We start from the raw sequence: 14993 nt of genomic DNA on the forward strand, positions 1-14993 counted from the left end.
TCCATTGGACAACGTAGGATCGGCGCGCGGTGATTGGTTGCCCTGATTTCAACCCTGCCCTCTGACCGCATGTACCAACAGCAGTGCTAAGGGAGCCGCACATTTTATATCAAGCCTTGTATTCTCCTTAATTAGAACCCATAGCGTCATTAAAGCCTTTTTCTGATCCTGGTCCGTTGTTCTAAATTGTTGCATGCATTACTTCGATGGTGCACTGAGTTTTATTTCCAGCTAGACCTTTGCATTCGCCCTCACCTCCTTTCAAATTGTAAGGATTGTCTTCGAAAGGGTGTTTTTTTCTTTTTGGGCGGAAGCGTGGTTTGCTGGAAGGAGGGAGACAGAAGCAGAGAGTGTTTGTTGGAGAAGCTTCATCAAACTGAAAATAGCAATGGAGTGTCAACGTTGGTTACCACTGGAAGCGAATCCTGATGTACGCATTTTGTTTAAAAGCAATGGCCAGCCGATGCTGCTGGGATGAACGCTGTAGATTGCATGTACCTATCGTTCTCTTTGAGCACTGATTGATCTATTGTTTCTTTGATTTTTCTAGGTCATGAACCAGGTGAGTTACCGGAGCTGCAGAGGCTGCAAAGGGGAGACAGTGGTGCTGTTCGACTCCTGGTAATCAGTTCTGGAGCACTTTCACTGGAGAGTTTTGTAAATATGTTCCCCCCCCACTTTTGAATAATGGTGGGATTGTTGTTGATTTCAGTAACTTGCAAAATGGTCGGCAGCCAATTTAACACAGAATGAAAAACAAACAGTAACACTGGTGAATAAGGCATAAAGGTTCAGCCAGTCATGCATATTTCAAAATGGAGCTCCAGTACCATCAGCACATTGATTTTTGTTTTGCGTCTACGTTGTATTTTACCAATTTCCACATGTCCCAGGATTCGAGTGGAATTTTCTTCTTGCCAGCAAGCATATCAATCAGAACTTCGCCATTGTGAAAAAACTGAGATTTGTTTTTTTTATTCCTGGTCTTTAGTAATAGTATTGTTTGGAGCAGGAATAGACCATACCACCCCTTGAACCTGGTTCACATTCAGTTAATTTTAATGGCTGATCTGACTGTGGCCTCAATTCTTACAAAATAGAATTGATGTTGAAGTGCATCCCCACTCAGCAAATGTCTGCCTTAATTCACTGGATGGAAACTCACTTCATCTTAATTTCCATTATAGTGCACCACCCTCATGGGGTAAAAGGAATACAGTAGAGAGAAAACCAGCAATGCTTGGAAATGAACCAGTCCTGTGCGGGACCTCAAGTTTGATGCATGCAGAAAGAATTGGGCCAATGTGTCACTTGCTGGTTTGACTGGTTTTTCCTTTCAGGAGCAGAAGTAGACCATTCCATCCCTTGAGCTTGCCCGGCCATTCACTAAAGTCGTAGCTGATCTGCATGTGCCCTCGGCACCTCTTTCCTGCTTACCCCGATTTTCATTTGCTTCATTTATTAGCTAAGAATCCGTCTACCTAAAAGTATTCAATGATCCTACCTCCACCACTCTTAGATTACTAACTTGTTGAGAATTGTGGGGAGAATAGTGATAGATTTCAAGAGAATTCTAACATTGTCAAATAGTGCCTGCTGGTGCAATTAAGATTTGACCAGCCTTTCACAAAGAGAAAATCTTTAAAAATTCTGAATTTTTACACTGTACATTGATATTACAACATTGATGTTGGCCATTATCTATAGAATGACCAACAATAGCTCTGAGTGTTGCTGTTAAATTGTACATACACTGCATTAGCATTGTTGTTAGTGGATGTTCACAAACAGACAAAGGTTGTATGCAATAATATTGGTATGTTATTGATTTGATCAAGAGCTGTTTTGTATTACTGTAAGCAAAGATAGATGTTTCACAGCAGGATATGGCTGAACTTGCTGAGTTTCTTTTGAGCCTCATTATTATCAACTAATTTTCCTCATGATCAGATAGGGATGTAAACAGGTATTCTCCCAATTTTAGAGATTTCCATTTTTTTCGCCACTTAGCTCATTATTACGTACTACACTGCACTGAAAATTGTAATGTCCCCTTTATTAAAAAAAAACTCATTTTAGTTTTGGCTATTTGGGGATTTAATTTAAGAAACTTAAAACTTAATAATACCAAATCATCACTTAAAGTTTTTGAGTTCACATCAGGCACTTTTTATTGCATTCTGTCTGAAGTCAGTAAGACTTCAGTAAGTCAGTAAAACTGTCTGCAGTTTGACTAATGTACATTCCTGAGTAAAACAACATATTAAAAATAGTCTTTCTGGAACACAATTTGTAATGACTGGACCACAATGCAGTTTTTATTTCTCTCCGCAGATGCTGCCCGGCCTATTGAGTATTTCCATTATTTTGTGTTTTTATTTTGGATTGCCAGCATTTTGCCTTTGCATATTTGAAAATGAATGGAATTTTAAAATTTCATATTTACTTTATTTCATCCTGGTATAGAAACTGTCCTGTGTTGTGGTATGTCAGTCTCCTGGCTAATACATTTGCACAATCAATGGCCAGTGTGATCCTTGTCAGTGATCATTTGGCAGATTGTTTGCCACAGGAAGAAGGTATACAATTTGACCCCTGATCTCCCCACTTCCAGCAGGCATTTCTGGATTGGAAATGTTATCAGCCTTCACCCGAAGACTTTGAACTGTTTGTTATAATGTTATTGACTCTACTGTGTGAGATAACTAATCCAGTACACACCATTGTTCAAACCTGGGACTGTGTGGTTTAGCTACTAACTGAATTAAATTTGCTGAAATGTAGAGAGAGGCTATACGGCAGTTTTTGAGCAATTTTGCCTGGAACATCTTAGCAGAAAGCCTACTTATGGCTACATTTTCTGCTTTAGATATTTGTCTTGGAAAGGTGAATTTTATTCTGTTTTTAGTTTTATTTTCAAATGTGTCGATTTATAAATTTGACTTATGCTATGCATTTTAACATTGATAATGAGAGTAAAGGCACATTGAGAATGTTGACAGGTAATGCCCATTTATGTACTCAACAAAACTCTGACCATCACATTGAAAGAGAGAACTGGAGAATCAAGTGAAATTGACCTTCTCCTTACACTATAAAGAAAATAATGCACCAGAGGTAGAGTTTTCCCAGCTTGCAGTTGTGATGATTTGAGTTTTACTTTGAGTCATACAACATGGAAACAGACCCATCGGTTCAGTTCGTCTGATCTAGTCCCATATCCCCCAAACCCTTTTTATTCAGGTACCATCCAGATGCCTTTTAAATATTGTAATTGTATGAGCCTCCACTACTTCCTCTGGCAGCTCATTCCATACATACGTGAAAATGTTACCCCTTTTTAAAACTTTCTCCTCTCGTCAGGTAAATTATTTGCCTGTCCAATAGATAGATAGGTGCAGTGGCCAAAACTCCTTGCACTAACTCCAAGCTAAACTGGGCTTTGGAGAGCTAAAACACAGCTTCTACCGTCTGGTATTGTATTCCTCTAAATATAAGGGTCAGAGTTCCATAAGTCTTTTTGATTATTTTCTAAATGTCCGTGACATTTTAATGAACTCTGTTTGGATTCCACTTTTTTGAATTTTCCAACTTAGAGTATACCCTGCTCTGTACTTTTTCGGCCCAGAGTGAATGATATCACATTTGGATATAATAAAATTGATTTACTGCAGTTTTGTACATTCACTCAATCTATCTGATCTTAGGCTGCTGTTAGAATCCAGGTGTCCAAGTAATCAATACTTTGAACATATTTTCTATCCTCCCAGAATCCTTTTGCAGATCTCCCCTTCCTTCCAAGTTATTGTAGCCATGGAAAGTCATCCTCTCCATTTCGTTTTGCCATTGGTATTCTAACCATCTGTGTACACTAACATGAAATTTTTACATATTTTCTAGAATGAATTACTTCAGTATTCTCTGACTACCTGCCACCAATTCAGTTGCCAGTTCAAATCATCTCTTGTGAATGTTTTAATATTCCAGTAGTTGCTATATGATTTCCATCTTCCCTATTTGTTTAGGTTTATACAATTGATCTATTAAACTAATTGACCTACAATGGTATTTGTACACAGAGAGCTAACATAATGAAGTCTTTGGGTTGCAATAATTCATGCAGGTATAATTTGACTCCCTGTTTCAATGTTACCGTTTCTGTCCATTTTATGTTTCTGTTCTAAATTCTTTTGTCCTCCATTTATAATGGGAGCTTCCTATGTAAACATGGCAACACGTTGTACTCACATGGTGACAAGGATGGCAGTAGCTTAATCCCTCCTTGCCTTATCCTCAGCCATGATCATATTGAATGGTGGTGCAGGCTCGAAGGGCTGAATGGCCTACTCCTGCACTTATTGTCTATTGTCTATCCTGTGCCCAGCATTTATTTCAGAGGTTTTAGAGTCAGCTTTACGCTGCTTTGTTGCATAGTCTTAATTCTAAGTGTGCCCCCTCGTTCTCCAGCTGTGTATTGAGATTCTGATAAAGAGAGCACTTCTTGAGCTGACAACTGTGAGTTTCAGCTACATAATTCTTTCAAATTTGCCTCACAAGTAGACAGGGTGGTTAAGAAGGCATTAAGCACGCTTGCTTTCATTGCTCGGACTGCTGAGTATAGGAGTTGGAATGTCAGGTTGAGGTTGTACTGGATGTTGGGTGAGGCCTTTTCTGGTGCCGTCACCTCTGGGTGCCCTGTTATTAAGGAAGGTATTATTAAACTAGAGTGGATTCAGAAAAGACTTACTAGGATGTTGCCGGAAATGGAAGGTTTGAGATATTGAATTGAATTTATTGTCACCTGTACTGAGGCACAGTGAAAAGCTATATAAACTGGAAAACTGGGATTTTCTTCATATGGAGGTTGCGGCTTATTAAAATCAGAGGCATTGATAAGGTCTTTTCCCTAGGGTGGGGGCCATTCAAAACCAAGAGGCATACTTTAAGGTGAGAAGAGAAAGATTTTAAAAAGTTGAGGAGCTTTTCTGAGGAGTGGTTTATATTTAGAATGAACCGCCAGAGAAAATGGTGGATGTAGGTACAGCTACAACATTTGAAAGACATTTGGATAAGGAGTAGGCCTTTCATGAATAGGAAAGGTTTGGAGGGAAATGGGCCAAATTCAGGCACATGTGACTAGCTTAGTCTGGGATTATGGTCTGCATGGACTGTTTGGACCAAAGGATCAGTTTTTGTGCTGTATGACCTTTTGGATGCTCTGAATGGACCTAATGTTGCAAGATCTTGCTGTCCTTGACTGTGAATGAGTGAACAGAGTAGAGCTGAGAAAAGCCCAGCAGGTCAGGCAGCATCAGAGGAGAAGGGGAGTTGATGTTTCAGGTTGGAATTTTTCAGAAAGCTTCATTCTTTATTCACTCTGACTCTCCAGCCTCTGCTGTCTTCACTATTTCCCAATTGACTGTGAATGAACCTGATGCCCCATACTTTTACCATTATCCAGACAGTAGACTTCAAAAAGCTTTTGACAAGGTTCCACACAAAAGATTAGTAAGGAAAATTAAAGCTCATATTATTGGAGGAGTTCTTTCCTACGAGAAACTGTTGGTGTCAGTTCATATAGATATCTTCGAGAGGGAGCTGGATGTGGCCCATGTGGCTAAAGGGATCGAGGGTTATGGAGAGAATGTGGAATAGGATACTGAGATTGCATGTTCAGCCATGATCATATTGAATGGTGGTACAGGCTTGAAGGGCTGAATGGCCTATTCCTGCACTGATTTTCTATGTTCCTAACTTTTTATTGTCATTTGTCTTCCACACTAAAAGTCTCAATCATCCTTTGTTACTTGAAAGCTTGATTTTTAAAAAAATGACTTATTTGCTTGTCACTACTTCTATCCAACACATACTCCAAATAATTTGTAACTGTGACCTTACTCTTCCTTTGCACAAACTGCAGATGCACTCATCTGGCCTTGCTAAGTCTTACTGTCTTTTCTAAAAGCCCCGAATATCTATAAATCTTCACATCCGTCCATTGTCTTGTATCATGTTCTGTTGTCCAAAATCCCCATGTTTCTGGACCCTGATTTATTGAATATTACTTCAGCCGCTAGCTACCTACTCCCCACTATTGGTGGCAGTGTGTTCTTAGCCTCTTGCCCGTCCCGTGTCTTTAAAAACTATACACACGTTTCACAGACACTCCTTCCAAAGTACTTGAAGACAGGTTGACACACCCATTTCGTCAGATGAGATTAAATATAAATCTGTTTTACAGGCATCAGCTGAAGCCACGAGGTAGCAGTTCCAACAAATTAAAGTTTTATACTTAATCTCTGTTTGGCACGTGGGCAATGGGGAATAAATAACAGTCAGTCTGTTTTGAAGGCTAAGTTTTTTTTTTCTATTGCCCATCTTTATTTTTCCCTTTCACTTCTTTCTAGACAACTTCCAACTGCAAAGACTGATGGATTGTTTTAGCTCATACTTTGGGCCAAAATTCTGCATAAATCTTGCAACGTGGGCTTGCCCTGTTTTGCAGATTTTAGTGTGGAAATTTGTATTTCTTCCCCAATGTCCCTTCATAGGAGTTTTCCTGTAGGCTGCTCAATCAAATTGATAAGGGTCTCTCCCAAGAGTGTATTCTCAGGAGATTCTTGATGCTGTGCCTGCTTGAATAGAATCTTGTGCTAATGGCTGTAAATGTTTGCTGGATATGAGATAGGAGCTTGGAGTTACCACGTGATAGTGCTGGTTTAGTTGGTGCAGTTTTCTGCCCTCACCCCCTCTGAATATCACCAGAACTGACTGCAAAAGATTTCAGAATTTTAGTTGCAAGTCAAACCCACGGGATGAATTAATTTCCTTTGGGAGTTTCTACTGATACCCTCATCTGCCTGCCTTTTGTGGACTAAAGACAATGCTGAGCCTTTTGGGCACAAAGACCTAGAAGGGTACATTTTCAAATAATTGAATCATAGAGTCATAGAGATGTACAGCACAGAAACCGATCCTTTGGTCCAACCTGTCCTTGCTGACCAGATATCCCAATCTAATTTAGTTCCACTTGCCAGCACCCAACCCATGTCCCTCGAAGACCTTCCTATTCACATGCCTTTTAAATGTTGCAATTGTATGAGGCTCCACCACTACTTCTGGCAGCTCATTCTGTACACATACCACCCTCTGCATGAAAATGTTACCCCTTAGGTCTCTGTTATAGCTTTCCCCTCTCAACCTAAACTTATGCCCTCTGGTTCTGGACTCTCCCACCCCAGGGAAGAGACTTAGTCTATTTATCCTATCCATGCCCCTCATGATTTTATAAACCTTTATAAGGTCACGCCTCAGCCTCCGATGCTCCAGGGAAAACAGCTCCAGCTATTTCAATCTCTCCCAGTAGCTCAAATCTTCCAATCCTGGCAACATCCTTGTAAATCTTTTCTGAACCCTTTCAAGTTTCACAACATCTTTCTAATAGGAAGGAGACCAGAATTGCACGCAATATTCCAAAAGTGGCCTAACCAATGTCCTGTACAGCTGCAACATGACCTCCCAACTCCTGTACTCGATGCTCTGACCAATAAAGGAAATGCCGCCTTCACTATCCTATATAGCTGTGACTACTTTCAAGGAGCCATGAACCTGCATTCCAAGGTCTCTTTGTTCAGCAACAGAATCATATTTTACAAAAATGTACGCACGATCTGACTACTGTGCGCCAGTCTAACCAGAAGATAATTTGCAGTCATTTAAAACTGAGTCACACTCAATTGGTCACTTGGCACTAATTTAAAATGTCTTTTTTTTGAAGATAAATCTAGTTTCAGCTGTATTGATTAAACTTTACGTTGCCAGTCTTAAAACTATGGAGGATTTTGTTTTAGATGGGAAAATTAAAGAGAAATGCTGTCAAAAGCAACTCAGTTGGTACGTGGCATTTGGTGCTGTGCAGATTAGTTAGATTAAATTCCCTTCAGAATCAGGCCCTTTGGCCAAATCCATCCACACTGACCGTCCGAAGAGTAACCCACCCAGACCCTTTCCCTCTGACTAATGCTAACACTATGGGCAATTTAGGATGACCAGTTCACCTGACCTGCACATCTTTGGATTGTGGGCACCCGGAAGAAACCCACACTGACATGGGGTAATGTGCAAACTCCACACAGACAGTCACCTGAAATTGGAATCGAACCTGGGACCTTAGTGCTGTGAGGCAGCAATGCCAACCCTGAGCCACCATGCCACCCCATCTTAGGGGTTGGGGTGATGAACCCTTTTCAAAATGGTGACAATGTCTGGAAATGCCCAAAGTGGAAACTCTACCCCAAGGTGATTAGTATCATGGTTGAGAATTCTTTACTCCTACCTTGCCCTCTGTCCCAGTGTTCTACCTTTCAGTTTTTGAAAAGATTATACTTAACCTGCAAGTCTGATGTCATGAAAGACTTGCAACGAACACCATAATTTCTCAGCTGATAGCAGAAAACATTGGAAATCATCATTTATAACAAATTCTGCTGAGTCCAGCCTTTTGCTTGGATTATAGCATCAGCACATTCCTGTGAATGTAGCGTACTGGGTCAAGTGATGAAAGTATTCTGTTTATGGAGAACCATTGACTCAGATGCTTCTTACTCGGCAGATTCTTGGTAGATGAAAACTTATTCATCTTTATGCCAACTGCGAATTCCACTGTGCAAAATTCCTTGAGTTACAGTTCGACTTCTGGCAGTGGTTCCTCGTTATGTGGAACTGCTGATGAAAACTGCAATTAAGTTGTATACAGTTGTGTTGTAAGAATTAATTAGTTCAAGCTAAACAGTGGCAACAGAAGAGACTGGAGTTTTCAACTTCAGCTTGGAGTTTTTCACGAATTATTTCCTTTTTATTCAGGAGATATAAATTTGGAAAAAGTTGTACATTCAGGGGCGGCATGGTGGCACAGTGGTTAGCACTGCTGCCTCACAGCACCAGAGACCCGGGTTCAATTCCTGACTCAGGCGACTGACTGTGTGGAGTTTGCACATTCTCCCCGTGTCTGCGTGGGTTTCCTCCGGGTGCTCCGGTTTCCTCCCACAGTCCAAAGATGTGCGGGTCAGGTGATTTGGCCATGCTAAATTGCCCGTAGTGTTAGGTAAGGGGTTAATGTAGGGGTATGGGTGGGTTTCGCTTCGGCGGGTCGGTGTGGACTTGTTGGGCCGAAGGGCCTGTTTCCACACTGTAAGTAATCTAAAAAAATAAACACTGATAGTCTTCTGGGATTTGTGAACTGGTTCTATATATGACAGGCATTGCAGTTTGTGGGGGACCATAGAGAGAAGGAAGTCATGTCAGTGGGACACCGTTGGAGTTTTGGATATTGCAGGGGGAGAAAAAGGTCATTCCATTTTACATTGAACTCTTGACATTCTCATGGAATACTGATTATCAAAAGGGGGAGCAGTGAAGACAGTTGACTGTGTGTTTGATTTGACAATACAGTAGTTTATTTATTACCTTTAACCAGTAATAAAAGACAACAGTCTAATGGTAACTCTCGGTGATTGTCTAATTCACTAATGTCCTTCAGGATAAGAATTCTGCCATTCTTGTCTGAGCTGACCCATATGTGTCTCTGGACCTGCGGCAATGTGGTTGACTCTTAACTCTCTCCTGGGCAAACGAGGACAGGCAAGAAATAGAGGTCCAGCCAAAAAAAAAGGAAATGTGTACTCTGCATGGAAGAAGATTATATTTGGAGAGATTGGAACCAAATATGTAAAATAATGGCCTTTCTATAAAAAGCCAAATTGGTTGAGACTATAGACTAAAAGTAGTTGTGTATTCATTTTAAAAGCTGCCTTCTAGTGCTGAATGGTTATTGGCACTGATGGATTGAAATTTCCTGGTTCATTTCCTGACTGCGATCCAAACAATTTTAAAAAATCAACAACGGGAATCATCTATCATTTTAAACAGATGCTAATGGAAGTTTTTGTTTCATTGCAAATTTGAAATTGTGAAATGGAAGTGCTGATAATATTGCAGTCTGCTGCTGCTTGAATGTTTTACACCATAAGAATCAAACAGTTCTCCTTTCACACTCGATTAAAAAGCACACAATACCAGGCTATAGTCCAACAGGTTTATTTGGAAGCACTAACTTTCGGAGCTTATTATCTTTAAGATCCTGTCTCACTAGCTACCTGATGAAAGTGCAGTGCTCTGAAAGCTAGTGCTTCCAAATAAGCCTGTTGTGTGATTCTTAAATTTGTCCACCCCAGTCCAACACCGGCACCACCTCATCATTCACACTAGATGGCGATGTTAGTTTGTGATCATATCTTGGCTTCACAAGTTGAACAGTCAGTCTTTTCATAATAGCTGTGCAAAAGGAGTTTTTGCCACCGGCATAGCTAAGTGAACAGGACGAGAGTTGATTTAAACAAGTATTCTTTAAGCTAAACTGTTCATCTGAAAATATATTGCCAGAAATATCATCTTTAAACAATTTTGTTTGAAACTTCTGAAAATAATGAGGGGATACTGTAAACCAATGGCAAAACCAAAGTTTTATATATTTGTCTCATTCTTAGTCATTTAAAACTGAGTTACTCACAAGTGGTCAGTTGACTCTGATTTAAAATGCATGGCTTTTTTTATAAGATGAATCTAGTTTCAGCTGTATTGATCAAATTTTGCCTAGTTACACTCTTAAATCTATGGAGAATTGTGATCAAGGAAAATTGAGAAGTAATACTGTCAAAAGCAGCTGAATTGATTCGTGACATTTAGCATGTAATAATATGCAAATTAGTTTATGTAGAAACTTATGGGTTGGGGTGATGAACTCTTTTCAAAATGGTGACAATTTCTGGAAACGCCAGTTGTGCCCAAATTGGAAACTCCACCCCAATAATATCATGTTTGAGACTACTCCCACTCTTACTCCGTCAAAACCTGTCCTTTGTATGATGTTAACTTAGGCTATAAGTGATGGGTGAGTGGTGACTTTAGAAAGGAAACATCAGTGAGTGTGTTGCTACCCTCCTGAGGTTAAAAAGAGTAATCAGATGCCAGTTGTGGCTCAGTTAGTAACACTCAAGTCCCTGAGTCTAAAGGTTGTGGGACCGCTCTCCCTTTCCAGAGACTTGAGTACAATATCTAAGCTCTAAGACTCCTAGTGCATCACTGAAGCACCGTATTGTTGGAGGTGCCTTGTTGCAGAAGAGATGGTAAATCGAGGCAGTAATATCTGCCCTTTCGGGTCATACTTTTCAAAATGTGATGCTAGTTTTTTTTAAAACAAACAGGCAATTTACCCCCTATACTTCGATCAGTTTATATTCCTTTAAAAAAAAGTCTTCTTGCTGTTTGTTCCATTGCAGTATATTTTTTAGGAGATTTCTATTGCAAATTGGCTGCTGAACTTTGTAAATTATAACAGTGACTACACTTTGGAAATATTTCATTGCTTTGGGACCTATGTTCATGAGAAGCCCAAAATACAAGTACTGTAATTTATGCTCACTTGTTTGAATGCCAGAAGTCTTCATTGACACTGTGTAAGAGTCTTTGCTTTCTAAAGCAACAATGGGGTGTTTCTCTCATACTATTCTGTGTGGGTTTCATTCTATTTGGTGAATTTTAATTGCATGTACAATGAATATGTAAAGAAGAATTTACCTATCGAATTGACTTGACGCATTTTCCCACCAGTTTGTGCAGCAACTAGGATTACTGCCCACCTGGCAATTTGGTGACGTCTTTGGAATGGATCCGGAACTACTGAGTTTGGTGCCACGACCCGTTTGCTCGATTCTTTTACTCTTCCCAGTTACAGAAAAGGTACTTTTTTTTCTTTCATAATGTCTGGTAACCACTTGAATGAAAAGATGCTGCAACAAGGGACTCTCAAGATGAGGCACATCATGTTATATATTCCTTCTAAAGTGCAGGCCTACATTTTCTCCATGTATACTTTTCAGTACTGTTTATGTGTTATCATTAGTGGCATATTTTATATATGAAATAATCATTCAAGGAAAGGCTCCCAAAAATAATACTTGTGAATGTTAAACTGGTGTTTGATAGTTAGTAGAGCTAGGGATTAATCTCTGTTGAATGTACTTTTTATTTTACTCTCTTCCTCCTCCTCTTGCTCATTCCTTCCTCATTGTGGTGACACATTTTTATGATTTGGTTTTCTTGGTGGTAGTCATGGAGTGTAAAATGATTAGAGCAGGGTTGTCTCTATGCAGACTTTCCACTGAGCCCAGGACAGGGTTCAAGGAATGTGGAGTGTGGCTGTTTTGTGTATAATTGTGGAGTGAGCTGGCTGTTTCATTCAGGAAAGCTAAGAATGGCACATAGACCATTATGGTAGACTCTCCGTTACCAAAACTGGTGGTGGACACAGGGTGGGTTTAGCCTTCTTGAAGGATGTGAGTTAGTTCAATGTAACATAGATGCACTACATACTTGTAATCTGCCATTCTTCATTTAGAATTTAAGTTTGCCCTGTGCACCTCTCCTATGTAGGCATTCATGAGTATTCAATAGCATAACTTATCTCCATGAATACTGATGCATTTGATAAGGTTCTCCATTAAGATGGGCTTAATGGCCTCCTTCTGTGGTGTATCATTTCGGTGGTTTCTCTAATTTCAGAATTCTCCCTGGAAATGAGCCAGCTGCATTCATTCAGCAGCTGGGGAATTAGAAAAACAATTGGTTCAGATTTAGTGTGCACGTGTACAGGTCCCTAAAGACTTATACAGGTTAAGGATTCTCCAATTCAATCCAAGTTTGTCTTCGATGAACTCAAGCAAGGTTGTAGAAAATAAGGGGTGAGTAACATTCAGATCAGACTACATATTAGCAGTTATAGAGTCATAGAGATGTACAGCATGGAAACAGACTCTTCGGTCCAACCTGTCCATGCCGACCAAATATACCAACCCAATCTAGTCCTACCTGCCAGTACCCGGCCCATATTCCTCCAAACCCTTCCTATTCATATCCACACCCAAATGCCTCTTAAATGTTGCAATTGTACCAGCCTCCTCCGCATCCTCTGGCAGCTCATTCCATACACGTACCACCTTTAACACTTCCTCTCCCATTATGATTATTTTGCTCAATATTTCATACTGCTCCTCGTGGATTACTACATCCACAACATCCCTTTGTGAATGTACAAACAAAAACTTCATTTCAAATTCTCCCCAAATCCTCTGAACTTCCACGCAAATTTCCTTTCTCATCTCTGATGGGTCCCACTTATTTCCTTAACAATCGTTTTGCTCTTTCTATACCAGTAAAACATGTTGGGTTTCCTTTATCCTGCTTGCTGATATGTTTTCATGCCCACTGTTTTATCTCCTTTTCTCTTTTATTTACTTGATCCCTGTACTTTCTATATTTCACTAGGCTATCTTCAGTGTTGAGTTTTTTTTTTGAGACTATCATTAGCTCGCATTTTCTGTTTAACCTTTCTCTGTATTTTTCTGGACACCGTGGGGTCTGGATTTGACAATACCTTTCTTACTTTTGGAGGGACATGTCTGTTTGTGCTTCAAGGATTTTACTTCTCAGTGTTTCCCATTGTTTTACTACAGATTTATCCTTTAGTTTCCTGTCCTGTCCACCTCAGCCAAGTTACATCTTGGTTTTGTGGAATTTGCCATTTCACCCTAGTTTAAAAGCTTTTACTCCTGATTTCTCTCTGTCCTTTTCCATAATAATACTAAATCCATCTGAATTGTGATCACTATCTCCAATATGGTCATGCAGTGCCCCTTCACCCACTTGCTCATCTTCATTTTCCAAAACTAAATCCAAAATCTAGGCTTGTCGCGTATTGTTTAAAAAATTTTCCTGGATATGGTACATGAATTTTTCGCCCTGAATGGCCCTGTTATTAGATAACTAAAGCCTCCTCCTGTCATTGCCCCCTCATTCCTACCGGCAGAAATTTGTCTACATATATCATAACGTCATAGTGATGTCTAGCATGGAAACAGACCCTTCGGTCCAACTCATCCATGCTGACCAGATATCCTAACCTAATCTAGTCCCTCCTCCCAGAACCAGGCCCATATCTCTCTAAACCCTTCCTATTCATATACCCATCCAGATGCGTTTTAAATGTTGCAATTGTACCAGCCTCCACCACTTCTGCTGGCAGCTCATTCCATACACGCACCACCCTCTGCATGAAAAAGTTGCCCTGTGGGTCCTTTTTTACATCTTTCCCCTCTCACCCTAAACCTACACCCTCGAGTTCTGGACTCCCCCACCCCAGGGAAAAGACCTTGCCTATTTACCCTATCCATGCCCCTCATAATTTTGTAAACCCCTATAAGGTCAGCCCTCAGCCTCCTATGCTCCAGGGAAAACAGCCCCAGCCTATTCAACCTCTCCCTATAGCTCAAATCCTCTAACCCTGGCAACATCCTTGTGCATCAATTTTGAATCCTTTCAAGTCTCACAACATCTTTCCGATAGGAAGGTGACCAGAATTGCGCAATATTCCAAAAGTGGCCAAACCAACATCCTGTACAGCTGCAACATGACCTATATATTGTTTGTCTTCTATCTCCTCACTATTTGGGCATCTATCTTGTATTGCGAGTAATGTGATTGCCCCTTTTGTTGTATTCCTCTGCTCAACTTGTAAAGCCTCCAATTGTTTAGTATATTATCCCTTCTCACAATTGGAGTTAACATTTCAGTTGTAAGTTGCAAATTGAAGTGCAGAATGTGGACTCTAAACACCCTGACTTCACCCTGACTATAGCTGGGCCTTATATGAAGCAATACTATTGATTTGACTGACTGTGGTCTGACAGTCATCTTTGCACTTTCACCTGAGAGCTTGCTGCTGCTGAACATTTGCCTTTGAGTCTTGTGTTCGGCTTTCAGGAGCCGGAAAGGATTCTGCTTCTGCCTTGTCTTTACAGCAGAGACACTATTCACCTTTAACACATGCAGAACACTCATTGTGGTGAGGGGCTGAACAACCAACGTTGTTCTTGAGACTG

The 14993-nt window shown here is 40.3% G+C and overlaps 1 protein-coding gene across 1 annotated transcript in view; it reads left to right on the forward strand.

Annotated features, from left to right (window-relative positions):
• Nucleotides 1–78: 78 nt before the first annotated feature.
• Nucleotides 79–14993, forward strand: part of uchl3 (ubiquitin carboxyl-terminal esterase L3 (ubiquitin thiolesterase)) — a 54926-nt gene continuing 40011 nt past the window's right edge. The window contains exons 1-3 of the mRNA XM_060826526.1: nt 79–430; nt 551–621; nt 11668–11796. Coding sequence (XP_060682509.1) covers nt 11722–11796 — 75 coding nt within the window. The 5' untranslated portion in view covers nt 79–430; nt 551–621; nt 11668–11721. The remainder of the gene's footprint in view (nt 431–550; nt 622–11667; nt 11797–14993) is intronic.

This window comes from Hemiscyllium ocellatum, chromosome 6, assembly GCF_020745735.1.
Source record: "Hemiscyllium ocellatum isolate sHemOce1 chromosome 6, sHemOce1.pat.X.cur, whole genome shotgun sequence".
Taxonomy (NCBI): Eukaryota; Metazoa; Chordata; class Chondrichthyes; order Orectolobiformes; family Hemiscylliidae; genus Hemiscyllium; species Hemiscyllium ocellatum.